The sequence below is a fragment of the Rhagoletis zephyria genome, unplaced genomic scaffold (assembly GCF_001687245.7).
Source record: "Rhagoletis zephyria isolate East Lansing unplaced genomic scaffold, Rhagoletis_zephyria_1.1 Rzeph_scaffold_00025, whole genome shotgun sequence".
NCBI classification, from domain to species: Eukaryota; Metazoa; Arthropoda; class Insecta; order Diptera; family Tephritidae; genus Rhagoletis; species Rhagoletis zephyria.
The window spans coordinates 608,852-621,955 of record NW_016157109.1 but is presented as its reverse complement, the minus strand read 5'-3'; the positions used below and the strand labels follow the sequence as shown (position 1 = coordinate 621,955).

Here is a 13,104-nt window from a genome sequence, read left to right as displayed (position 1 = left end):
GACATTTTCAATATTTACCAGCCCTTCTGTACCANTAATTTAAATTTTTTGGATTCACAACGACGAATAGGTAATTTTTAAGCTGACAAAGTTTGAAGAACGAAATTCGAGGATGCTATCGAGTAACATGTAATTTTTTCAAAAACAAATATTGCGAAATTTCATCATATTATTCATGATAAAATTTTAAAATGACATTTTCAATATTTACCAGCCCTTCTGTACCAGAAACCAGTGATCGGACATGGAAAAATTCTGAGTGGTAGAATCCAGAAAAAAATGTAGATTTCAAAAAAAATCTGGTAGATCTCAGGTTTTGTATCAAACTTTGTACAAAAATTAAAAAAGTTCTGTAAGTTTTCACCTAAATTGCACACTTTTTAATTAGACTATAAAAAAATTTATTTTAGTGTAACAAAATGCAAGATTGAAGTTGCTAAAAATTGCATTATTGAGAAAATTTACTATTTTGCAGTTTATTTTATCCTCCCATTCGGCTTTGTTTACTTTTACTTGAGAAATTTCATCGCCGCCGGGAGTGCGGAATCTTGTATTATATCAGTCTTGTTACCATATATTGTTTACTGTTGGACAATTTTTGCTCTTAAAATTAAGAAAATTATGTCGGGCAAAAATAAAACTATGTACTCAAAAACGCGAATATGTGGTAGATTTGTGACCTTGTGTGGTAGATCCTCAAAAAAGTGGCAAATCTACCACAATGTGGTAGAAGTCCGGTAACTGCCAGAAACTTGAATCTGTTTAAATTCTACAGAATTTCCTCATTAATTTTATACCGATACTTCTTCTCTAGCACATTTCTCTGAATTTTTTAAATAATTTTTGAATTACTGACGTTACTGATTTTACTATATTTGGCCCATGGTTTCGCGAATATATTGATGTTTGTGTTTAAAATTTATTATCGCGCGGTGTTATATGTATAATGAGCTACATAGTTATAAAAAAAAATATTAATTATTAAATAAAAAAAGAAATATAGCCAAATATGGTCAAGAAAAGGAGTTTCTATTATTGCCACCAGTGCAAATTACAAATCCCGAAAATCTCGGGATTACTTGCAAAGAATTGCAAAACCGCCTATCTTACGGCACTAAAATTTTACAGGAGAGCGTAGAAACGGTTTTTATTTGAAGGCATTGCCTTGAGAGGCGGTATTTTCTCTGGCTGTTATTATACAAATATGTTGTTTTAATAACGATTTTGCGATTTTTATGCAAACATTGAAGCGTCCGGCGAGAAATGTCGGCGTAGGCGCTTTTTAAATATAAAACAATATTTTAGGTATATATTGGAATAAAAAAGAAAATGTGTGTCTTTTCTTAACACTATGTTAAATGCTAACATTTTAAAAGAAACAACTTCATAAGTATTCCTATACTTCAAATATACTGAATGCAATAAACATACTCAAGTACTCTGGAGAAGCGGAACAGTGTTTTATGTAGCAGAGTGCTGTTGAGTCAAGAATGATAGAATACCATGATTCAATAATACAAGGTTCGATAAACTGACAGTTGTCTCTCTCGCACCGCTCCCTTAGCAGTGGCACCGTGTTGCTTCTTTGCAAATTTACATGGAAACAGTGTAGCTTTGGTGTGAAATAAAAGTATAAGCTTTTGTGCAATATGTTTATTTGTATATGCATATGAAGCATATTTAACTGATGAAAACCTAAGCATTGGATGTTTACATCAATCTCATAGTAGTCTTATTTTAATTTTGAGTCATTTTGCAGTTTTTATACGGCTAAATAGCATATAAATTACGTAATTCACGTAGATATATCAATATTACGTTCAACATTTCGTTTAAAATGCCAGATTTCCTGCAAATACATTAGAATTTACGAAAGGAATTTCACTACTAATTGCCTACTTTGCGTACTTTTCTACTACCATTTTCGAAACAAGGGATTGCATTCTTGCCCTTTCTCTGTCCTTCGTAAATGCAACCTTTTGTAAGGGAGTGTCAAACCGCAGCTGTCAATAATTATCTAACCTTGTATTATTGAATCATGATAGAATACAAGATTGCGCCAATCGAGCTGAGAGTAACTGGCCGTGACGTCAATAAATACCAGAATGAAGAGCAAGACGAACTCGACAAGAAAAAGAGGAAGCATCGAACAAAAGGCAGTATTGCCAAGTTTTCAATTTGAAAAAGCACCAAATATTTATTGGTGTATTTTATGGACTTTATATGCATACATAATTATATTGTAAGGATGCCGATTCAAATTAATAAAAATCAATGTTTCTTGCACGACGGTCGATTTTTTCTGGCTTGATTGAAGTTGCTGCCACATATTTTGTTGTCGCTTATGATTGTGCCATGATTTTATTAAAATTTTTGTGAAGTTGCTTACCACGCTTATGATTGCTATAAATTTTGCTTCCATTTTTTTAAGATTTTATAATTTGGTGTCTTCAAACTAAAAACAAAAGCACCAAAAACGCACCAAGCACCAAACTCAAAAATGTTCGGGTTTTGAATACCCACTAAATTTGGTGCGAAAAGCATTAAGTTGGCAACAGTGAATGTAAACAAAAGTATTTTATGACGTCAGCGATTGGGTGGATGCTGTCAAATCGACGATGAGAGGGTTAGCGGTCCGCGAATGGCGCGACCTGTATTTTCTGGATCGTGCTAGATAGCCGCGTGTGTTTGTGGGTGTGTTCGACTTAATACACAAATCCTTGTGTTTTATTTGGTGGGGGTTAGTGGGACCTTCGCTGGACTCTGGAGCGGCTGAGCATACCCCAGCCTTCGACCAAACCCACGCAATGACGCTGATTAAATTACGTTATCGCTATTCACAACCTTTTAAATGTGTGTTTTAACAACGCTTTAAAATAAAGATTATTGCTCTGACGGTAAAAAGAGCTTCGCCGACATATGCCATTTAGTTTGTCTGTGAAAGATAAACGTTGTTCTGCCCAATGTCCAGAGATATGTACAGTATCGGTCATATCTATAGCACGCCATTTCAAAGTGATATTGTGTGCCACTTATGTTAATTTTTTTATTTTTAAGAATTTTCAATTAAAATTTAGTTCATTCTCGGACAAACCCCATATATACCCAAGTTCAACAATTTGTAGAAAACTACAATAAAGTGTAACAAATTTTCACCTAAACTTCAAACTTTTTTCTCGGAAGTGATAAAATTTTTTTGAGGACACAGTTTTTTAACCCCTGCAATTTTAGTCTGATAATATGCAAATTTCAAGTGGCTACGAATTACCGTTAATTTTTTAGACTTTTTTTTTGTCGCATTGGCTTCCATATAATGAATAAACTCAATTTATTTGTATATGGAAGAAAACCGCAACATCCTTGGCGAAAAAAATTCTAAAAAATCAGCGGTAACTTTTAGCCACTTGAAAATTGCACATTATCGGACTAAAATTGATTGGGCTATAAAGCTGTGTATTCAGAAAAATTCAAACACTTCCGAGAAAAAAGTTTGAAGTTTTGGTGAAAATTTGTTGCACTTTTTTGTAGTTTTCTATAAGTTTTTAAACTTGGGTTTATAAGGGTTTTGTTAGATAAAGAACTGTAATTGAAAATTCTTAAAAATAAATAAATAAACATAAGTGGCACACAATATCACTTTGAAATGGCGTGCTATAGATATGACCGATACTGTATGTAGAAAAATTATAGAGGTGAGAGCCTTAAGGCCCTTATTATGAATTGAATGCGACGTTCGACCTTCGCTGGTTGTCGAAAATAGAAAATCGAATGTTGAATTCATATTTAGCTTTACCGCCAATTCCATGTGAATAAATCATTCCCATCATTTAAAAGGAAAAATAAAAACAAATTGGGAAAAAATGTTCTTGTTTCGTTTTATAATTCTTGGGAATATTTGTTCACGTACAGTGAGTTTCCTTTGTCGAATTTTTTGTTGCGCATTAATTTTCTGGCGAGCGGTATTCTGCTTTCGACGCTGTAGCGTGGTGTGCGAAAATTGCTGAAAATGTATCATATTTCTTGCTTTTTGATAACCAAACACTCGAATGAGTGTCATAATACCAAATGAAAATTCGTTCGATGAGCTCCTTCGATTACAGTTGAAGATCGAATGCAACTCATAGATAATGTAGTAAAATCCGACTTTACCTTTTTTTGACATTTTTTTTGGGCCATCCTAATGTACATGCATAAGGTCTTCCAGCTAGGAAAATACACAAGATTTTAGCTCGAAATTTGTACACAATACGAAGCGTGATACAATAACTAATTCTGCATAATTTTTAATAAATGCGCGATATGTAGTTTTATGAGGTACGTTCTGAAATACATTCGCTAACAATGATAATGGTGTCAATGGATTTTGGTAAATTTCAAGAAAGCAAATCTAACCGCATTATATGCTGATGATTTTGTTGCAGAGATTATACGGAAATGTCTAGTTACCACCCTCCGGATATGCACATCACATATGAGGCCATGAAACCGGAAGTTGGCTAGCCCACAATTTTTGTCTTGTAATTAACTTCTTAAATAATTGCAAATGTGAGAAAAAGGTAAAAGTTCGCTTATTCCTTAATTTGATCGTGCGTTATGTAACTCTGTACCTTAAAATTAAAGAACAAGTGACTTTCAATTTAAAATTTATCTCATTTGATACTATTTTAAGTAGAGAAGTACAAATAAAATTGTCTCATGCCCTCACATTTAAATATATTTGGTTGCGATATGATATGACTACTTCTATTCGTTATACATACATATGTATGTACACTAGGGTGGTCCAAAAAAGTATAGTCGGAAATTTAATGCTCTCACCCGCTAGGATTGTTCTATACCGAAAAAAAGTATACCCCTGTTTTTTTATTTTAAAATCAAAATATATTTAGAGGTCGCTCAAAGCGCTCAAAGTTTCCCATGTATTTTGTTTGGGCAAAAAAAGACTTTTCGTAGAAATGGCATAGAATCCATGAAAATCAAAATTTTTCAATTTGAAAACTCTGCTTCTCTTCAGAAGACTTCAGAGAATGATGCCCAATTGTTTACTTAAACATTTTTTAATTTTAACTATTTTTTAAGGGTCTCGGAAAATCAAATACTCAAAAAGAAATATACAAAAGAAAAAAATAAAAAATAGTTAAAATTAAAAAATGTTTAAATAAACAATTGGGCATTATTCTCTGAAGTTCTCTGAAGAGAAGCAGAGTCTTCAGATTGAAAAATTTTGATTTGGGAACACCTTTATTCTCAACTGTTTAAAATATGAACAGAATCGGTATTACCAACCGCGAGAAAATAATTAAAATCTAAACAATTTCGGAAAATGTTAATTGCTATAACTTTGAAAATAATTCAAATTTCGAAAAATTGTGAAACTTGTATTTTTCTTTTATCGTTGTGAAGCGTAAACAGATAATTGCATAAAAAAACTCAACCTTCGAAAAAATGGTGGCCCACTTCAAAAATTTTTACTCAATGCTAAATAATATAAATTTATGCATTCGCGTAAATTGTAAATGAATAAGACCTCCTAGAAGGCATGAAAGCAAGCACCTTTGGGTAGGCCTCTTAGAATGGCTTCACTTAAGAAGGCTTACCTAAATTGTCTTCCGGGTATCTGAACCACTGAAATGAAAACATCAAATTAAATATATTCTTTATGCTTTATTTACAAAAGTAATATTTTTACTATGTATTTCATGTTTGATTTATTTACTTTTCTTAATATCATAATGATTATTTTAATAATTCTTATCGTTGCTACGTCGTTTCTACTATTTCATTTCCTACTCTTTCGGTTATGTGTAGTTCTCTATTTTATTAAATCCGAACAGAAAAAATCGATGCAATACGCATTTGTATTAAAACCGTGTTAATCTTTTTGGAGGAAAAGAAACGTTATACATTTTTAGAAGAAAACCTATAAGTTTGAGTAAATAATAATACACACACGCAAAACAAATATTAAATATTTATCATCAAATTAAAATACATAGCGAGCGAATGTGTATATAAAAAATACAACATTTACATATAATGCATTCGTAAATTGCTTTCGATGCTGACCTTTTGACGGAGTTTCCGAGTGTCTTAGTTACACTTCTTACAAAATAATGAAAATTATTGCAAAAATATTGAACCATTCCTAAATGTACATTAAAATAAAAAGTGATGTCAAATGACACTAATACAAATGCTTAAAAATCTAAGCAGCATGCATGAACTGTTGGTGTTATGGCTAAATGTTTATTTAATTTACTAAGTTTTGCGCTCTTTTAATGCATAACGAATGAGTACACTTGGTTTATGTTTTACTGATTAGCATGCTCCATTCAATGCTTGTAACTTCTGTTTGCGCTCTAGGTAGTATGTTCGGTTTGCAACAATATTTAGCAAAAAATCGTTTTTTTGAGTTTTAGGGATGCAGGATTAATGATATACATACGTATGTATGTATGTATGTATGTAGCTTTAGTTTGCTTTCTGTAAAAATTTCTATTCATTTTTTTTGTTGCTCATTTACTTGCAGCATGCACTAATTCTCGTGCACACTTTTCGCTTACAATATTTTTGTTGAAAATATCCCCATATGTAGTATATTTATTCATTTAATAGAATCAGGACCTTTTCTGAATCCGTCGTAGTTCGAAAAAGTATCCAACTTTCGTAGTTAATTGTGTCCATTGATAGCATTTTCGCAGATTTTCGCGCAAAATCGGACAACGCCCAAAATGTAAAAAAAAATTACTGCTCCAAAGGGAATAGGGGAATTTTCACTGCAGCTACATCTGTGTGTATTTAGAGGATTAAGGCTGAATTGATTTTATATGTACATATGTATGCATATATTATTGGCATTTTACTTAGTTATGGTTCCTATTTTCTACTTTTATATGAGTTAATACAAGTATGAAATTTGTGTTATGTCTGTTGTGGAAGTAACCATTAATTTCTCAGGGTATGCTCATTGTTCTATGATAATACATTTTTTTGTTTTGAATTAACATTTAACTTTTAAATAACATTCAATAGTATTGAATTTTGCAATTTAAAAACTTTTTTGTTTGTTTCTTCAAGTCCGTTTTCCGTTTAGTTTAGCGGTTGTGAACCATTTTGGCTTATTATAAATAACTCTGGTATTGTTTGTTTTTTGATTAAAATAAAGTTCGCCCGCTTTCAATAAAAAAATAAATAAAACGTAAATGTATTTAAAAATGCCAACTGTCAGCTCGAAACAAATTTAAGAGATGGAAGAGGTGTGATCATTCAGAAATGTGTAACCGTGACGTGAATATAAATAAGGTCTGTAAATAGAGGACTTTATTAAACAATTTCTGATTAAATTTGCCCAATCGGTTCAGAAGCGGAAGTGTTAACTCAAGTCTCTAGGTAGGTCAACGGATGCTTTATTAATTTTAAATACTTTAATGCCTGTTATTGTTTTTGTCCAGCCTTGCAATTTATTTTATTGCAAACGTGCACAACATTCACTTTTGACATGTATGAAGGAATGAGTATTTTTTTGGATATAGTTATAGCTTTTCAATGGTTTGTAAACATACCATTCGTATAAATTGGCTGTTATTCGATTTAACTGTTTTAATAGTGCGTCGAAAGAAGCTATAAAAAATTCAAATTCTTAAAACCTTCGCGTGTCAAATAGTCGGAATCTATAGGACCATTTGATGTTCTTCTGTGTTACTTTTTTCTGTATATGTACGTGTTTTTAGTCCACTTGCCTGCATGGAACTAAACTATATCTATTTTAATTTTTAATAACAATTATCAATTTATTATTTAGTAATCCTTTTTTTCGCTTAACATCTATGATAAAATTATACATATGTATTTATAAATCCCGTTATGAACTTGTAATGCATAAACCTTTCACTTTTTGCTCACAAAATAACTACAATATTATAAAATTAATCGTATTGAGGCATATCAAAGAATTCTAATACGATTTTTACTTGAGTTTAATTTATTTAATAATACACACATGTACATATCGTTCGCTTACAGAAAGAACGTCATAATCAGCCTCATTGCGTACGTCGTAAATTAAACAAAATGGCAGGACTCGACAACATTGGCATTATCACGGAAAGGCTGAAATTTCGCACAAGAATGAATAAATTTTCTTCATAAAAAATACTTCAAATTTAGCTTATCATATATATTTATTTGCTGTCTAAAATTGTCAACTCTTGCATTTTATCCTCTTTTTCAGATGACTTGTAAAATATTTCTGTAACTTTAAATAATTTCTGCACTTTATCACTTCATAAACTTGCCTTTGCACTGAATAAGCAGACAACGAAATGTGCAGCCAAGTTTTTCCGTTATAATACAATAGTTGAGTCGAAATTTTAGGCAAAACCATATATATATATGATTGCACTCGACACGATACTCGCAATGAGGCTGACTAAACAAAAGTATTTGTTTAGTTAAGTATGTGGATATGTATGCTTTCATCTCGCCTTTATTTCTGTTGTGTAAAAAACTTATAAATGATATATGCCAATAGTGTCTTATAAGAAACGAATTTGTCTTCTTTGCAACTTTACTTTTTCGGCTTTGTTTACCAACTAAAACCAGAAAACAATCATCCCCAAGTAAGGTTGGATGGCAGCTTTATACTCTGGATTTGATTTTCCGATTGTTTAGCAATTATACATAGATTTTTTGTGCAAAAAAATATTGCCCAATTTTTCCTAATATTAAGAATTCGAATTAGCAGAAGTGTGCGTTTTTTAATATTTTCTATATTTTTCTTGTTAAATATTTTTCGTACATTTTCTATTTAGTAAAAAATGGCTCATATTATATCAGAATCTATATATATCCTTATAGAAATTTCAAACTTTTTAAGCAGAATTAAAAAAATAGAGAAAAAAGTTTTATACCCTATTAAATTTTAGTATTATAGAGTACATGTATGAACCGGCTAATAATTCACGTTGATTTTTAATAATTTTTATTGGTGGCGGTGCTACGCATCTTCTTCTGTAAATTGATTTTATTTTTTTTTTGATATGGGGGAAAATGCGAAACACTTCGATAAAAAAAATCTCAAAAATTAACGATAAAATTTAGCGAATTCAAACCTGCATCTTCTTATACTAAAATTTACTGGACTCCAAACTGCATACTCAAAATTTGCTTAAGAAATCAAATTCGTTGGCATTTCTTACTGTACTGGTAATGTATATGCTTTTGCGTAAATACCCGATGTTAATTTTATATAGTTATTATTTGTTTTTGTTCAAGCAGAAAATAAGTAACGAAAACTGCAAAGCCGTTTTCACGATCTTTTGAATTTTTAGATTTGCGGCGTCCTGCCAGAAACGAGCGATATGTACATATGCATGTAAGAATCTTAGAAGCTAGCAACGGATTTTGTTTTTGCGTTTCTTAGCTGTTAAATATCTGTGTTTGCATAAGAAGCGCGTGTCTTTAATAGTTTCCTTAAAACTACATATTTCATTAACTAAAAAATATTTCGAAAAGTGTGATTTACAACTACATATGTATATGTATTTAAGAAAGTAATAATAGTCGTAAAATTACAAATTAATGCTATTTCTCATATACTCTTGCCGTTTTTTGTTTTTGTTTTTTGTATTTAAAATAATGTGGTACTTATAAAGTTCTTTTAACATTGGGGGGGATGCATGCTTTATGTATATGTATTTATTTTAAACTGTACTTTTAGTAAAAAAAATGATTTCACTTTAATAATATAATAATAGAAAAAAATATCACCAATTTGTTGTTATCCATTTTAACGTTTTTATTCATACGAAAAACGTATAAATATTAATATGTTTGCTTGCATGCGTGGGAGCACATATTATTTTTCTTCGTATCAAATCGCTTTAATACACTAAATATAAGAAATGAAAGTGCATCATACAATATGTATGCACATGTGTATATATGTATGTATGCACATACGTATTTGGGTCAAAAAATGACATATGCAAGTGTTTTACGGCATTTTACTACAGCAGGGATTACATGATTTGTATATTTATACAGAAGCCACAGAGTGGTGTCGTCTAGAAATGCTTAATGATAATGAGTTGAGCTCAATAACAAATGTCCAAACAAGCCCACTCTAACTGTCAAAATGTACAAAACGTTCGATCCTTGCTTGTGTTGTTTTCGAGCAGTCAAGCTGATTAGTTATTTTTAATTTTTGTAAACGGTTTTGACTCAATCCACTTTAAGTACATTGTATGTATGTATGTACATATGTACGCATACTAGACTGCATCACCAAAAAAAGTTGCGGTTTCCTGTCGGAATTAAAAAAATTATTACATTTGAAGATGTCCACCAAAATATTTCGGAAAAATATTAAGATTTACTTACGTGAGCTGGACCGATTTGAAAATACCTCTAAAAATGGAGTTTTTTTATGAATAAAAATAGTATCTTAAAGAACTTTTTGAAGAAAATTCCCTCAAATCAGAAAATAGATTAAGCTTAAAAAATCTGCATAAAAATATTTAAAAATCTTTTCAACGGCCTCATAATAATGAGACGTTCGATGCTGTTTTTTTTAACCTTTTTCAAAGATTGATTTACGAAAAACTTGAATAACTGGACCAAAACTATTCTGGTTTAGACTTATGGGGTGTCAGTAGAAAGGTATTTTTCCACGCATTTTATTTCTGTGCAAAAAAAAACTCATTCTCGTCCCATTTTTTTTTTTTACAAATACCAACACATCTTAATTCAACTTGGAATGATGCTCGTTCATCCTACCGTCCTTTAGTAAAGAAATAAAAAGGGCGAGAAAATACCTTTCCAATGATACCTCACAAGTCTAAATCGGAATAGTTTAGGTTCAGTTATTCAAGTTTTTTTTATACCAATATTTAAAAAAACAGCATCAAAAATCTCATTATGACGATTCTGTTGAAAATTTCTTTAAAATATATTTATGCAAATTTTTTAAGCTTAAACCGTTATCAATTGAGGTGATTTTTTTTTTAAAAAAATCTTTAGGAAACTATTTTAATTCATAAAAACTCCATTTTTGAAGGTATTTTCAAATCGGTCCAGGTCACGTAAATCCAAATATTTTTCCAAAATATTTTGGTGGAAGTCATAAAATATAACAGATTTTATAATTCCAATGGAAATACAGCACCGAGTTTTTTTTGTATGGGGAGTGATGCATACATATGTAAGTATTTGTAAGATAAATTGTAATAATAGCCGTCTTAACCCAATGCGCACCCAAAAACTCCTTTCAGTGTTAAAATCCCCTTTTAATGTATTTTTTTTTTTGAAAATTTTAATGGAATGTTGCTTGAATAATACAAGTTATTACAACTTTGAGCAAAATCTTTAGCAAATATGCTTCAAATTCCTCCTCTATAAGAACGAAGCACCAAATACTAGAGTACGTATTTTATTTAAAAATAAAAAATAACTGATCATTAACGAGATAATTTTTAAAGTAAAGCTGAAGTTGATTATATAGGGCGTATAAAAACATCTACGACTTATAATCAACGCCCTCTATATACAATTTTCCGGTATTACATATATAAAAATGTACATCTATAAAAATAGATTTCAAAGTTAGAAAATAAATTTAAACCATAAAGGTTTTAAAAACCCGACACCAGTTTTTATGAAAATGTAGGTAGAATGTATTAACTATAAGCCATCGATATGTACGTATACAATTCAAAAGGCGAATCAACCCGAAATAAAATAGTTTGATTTTTGAGTGCTTCTCTCTGAGAGGTCTACATTGGGTTTGGCTTCGATGCCGTGTTCACGAAACATTTGATTTGAAAAGCATTTCTTTTACCTACACCATGGCTGGTGGCAATCGGCTATTTAAATTCCACATTCATTTCAAGTGTCAGTCTGTATGTTGTCTACATTTGCAATCGTAATGATTTGACTTTTAAACCCACATAAATACTCATTTTCCATTTATAGAATGTCTTGCAGATTAAAATTGTCATTGTCTAGCGAATTGATTAAATCCTGCGTAGAGAAGTTGCCGCTGTCTACCGGTAAATTGTCAAGGAATTCGAGACATAAATCGTTTGAATTGGCTACTACTGAGTTTATAGTCTGATTAATGGCATTGGCAGTATTAGGAGCTGGGGCGTTAACAGATTGGTTTACGGCCGCAGATGACGCAGCCGCCGTTATGTTATTGCTTGCGATATTGTTATTACTAGGTCCAAGGACGCCGCCTGCTCCATGCCCACCCAATACCCCGCCTCCGGGACCAGGTCCGCTCCCACCTGGGCCGGCTACCATACCACCAGAAGCTGAGCTGCTGTTTACCACACTTTGTGCCATTTGCATCATTTGTGTATGTTGCTGGTGCGTTGTTGCCGTCGACGAGGTTTGTTGCACGAATTGCTGTTGCTGCATTGTGATCTGTTGCTGCGACTGCGACATATGTAGCGACGCCATTTGCATTTGGGTCATCATGCTGCCAGGTCCGGGTCCATGCGGACCAGGGCCACTTGATTGCTGTTGATGGTGTTGGTGTAGCATTTGTTGCATCTGCATATTGCCAGGTCCAGGTCCGCCGTTACCTCCAGCGTTTGCTAGCATCTGTTGTTGCTGTGATTGCAGTTGCTGCTGTTGTTGTACTTGTTGTTGGCGCATCATCTGCTGCTGGATCTGTGCTGGATTCAATTGCATTCCTTGGTTCGGACCGGGGCCCATGCTACCGCTGCCTCCACCTGACATGGGACCACCTCCGCCAGCGTTAGACATAAAACCACCTGAACACCAAACAGAAAACAATGTATTTAATGTAGTCTTAGATTTTTAAGAGCTTGTTTATAAGAAAATTACCGGCGCTAAAACCTCCGGGTCCTTGGCGCATCGGGCCACCTGGGCCACCTCCAAAACCCATCTGTTGCTGCTGTGACATCATCATGTGGCGCCATTCCTGTTGCGATCCGATTGGCATGCCGTCAGGCGTCACTTGTACGTTGGGTGGCCGCTGCTGTGGCCCCATCGGACCGCCATAGGGACCCATGGCTGATCGCGGACCGCTCGCACCCGAATGCTGCATGTACATGGAGTGCTGAGGACGCATCATTGGAC

General features: G+C 32.7%; 2 protein-coding genes across 14 annotated transcripts in view; one reads left to right on the top strand and one right to left on the bottom strand.

The window, feature by feature from the left end:
• Nucleotides 1-13,104, top strand: part of LOC108363256 (uncharacterized) — a 175,805-nt gene that overhangs the window by 123,106 nt on the left and 39,595 nt on the right. The window lies entirely within an intron of this gene.
• The window catches only part of mam (neurogenic protein mastermind), a 193,709-nt gene continuing 192,193 nt past the window's right edge, over nt 11,589-13,104 (bottom strand). For 12 of the 13 annotated variants that reach the window (XM_017616273.1, XM_017616293.1, XM_017616298.1 and 9 more), the window contains 2 exons: nt 12,850-13,104; nt 11,965-12,776 (listed from right to left, as the gene is read on the bottom strand). In XM_017616273.1, coding sequence (XP_017471762.1) covers nt 11,965-12,776; nt 12,850-13,104 — 1,067 coding nt within the window. Of the gene's footprint in view, nt 12,777-12,849 lie in introns of all 13 variants that reach the window. The other variant, XM_017616315.1, reaches the window with a different exon arrangement.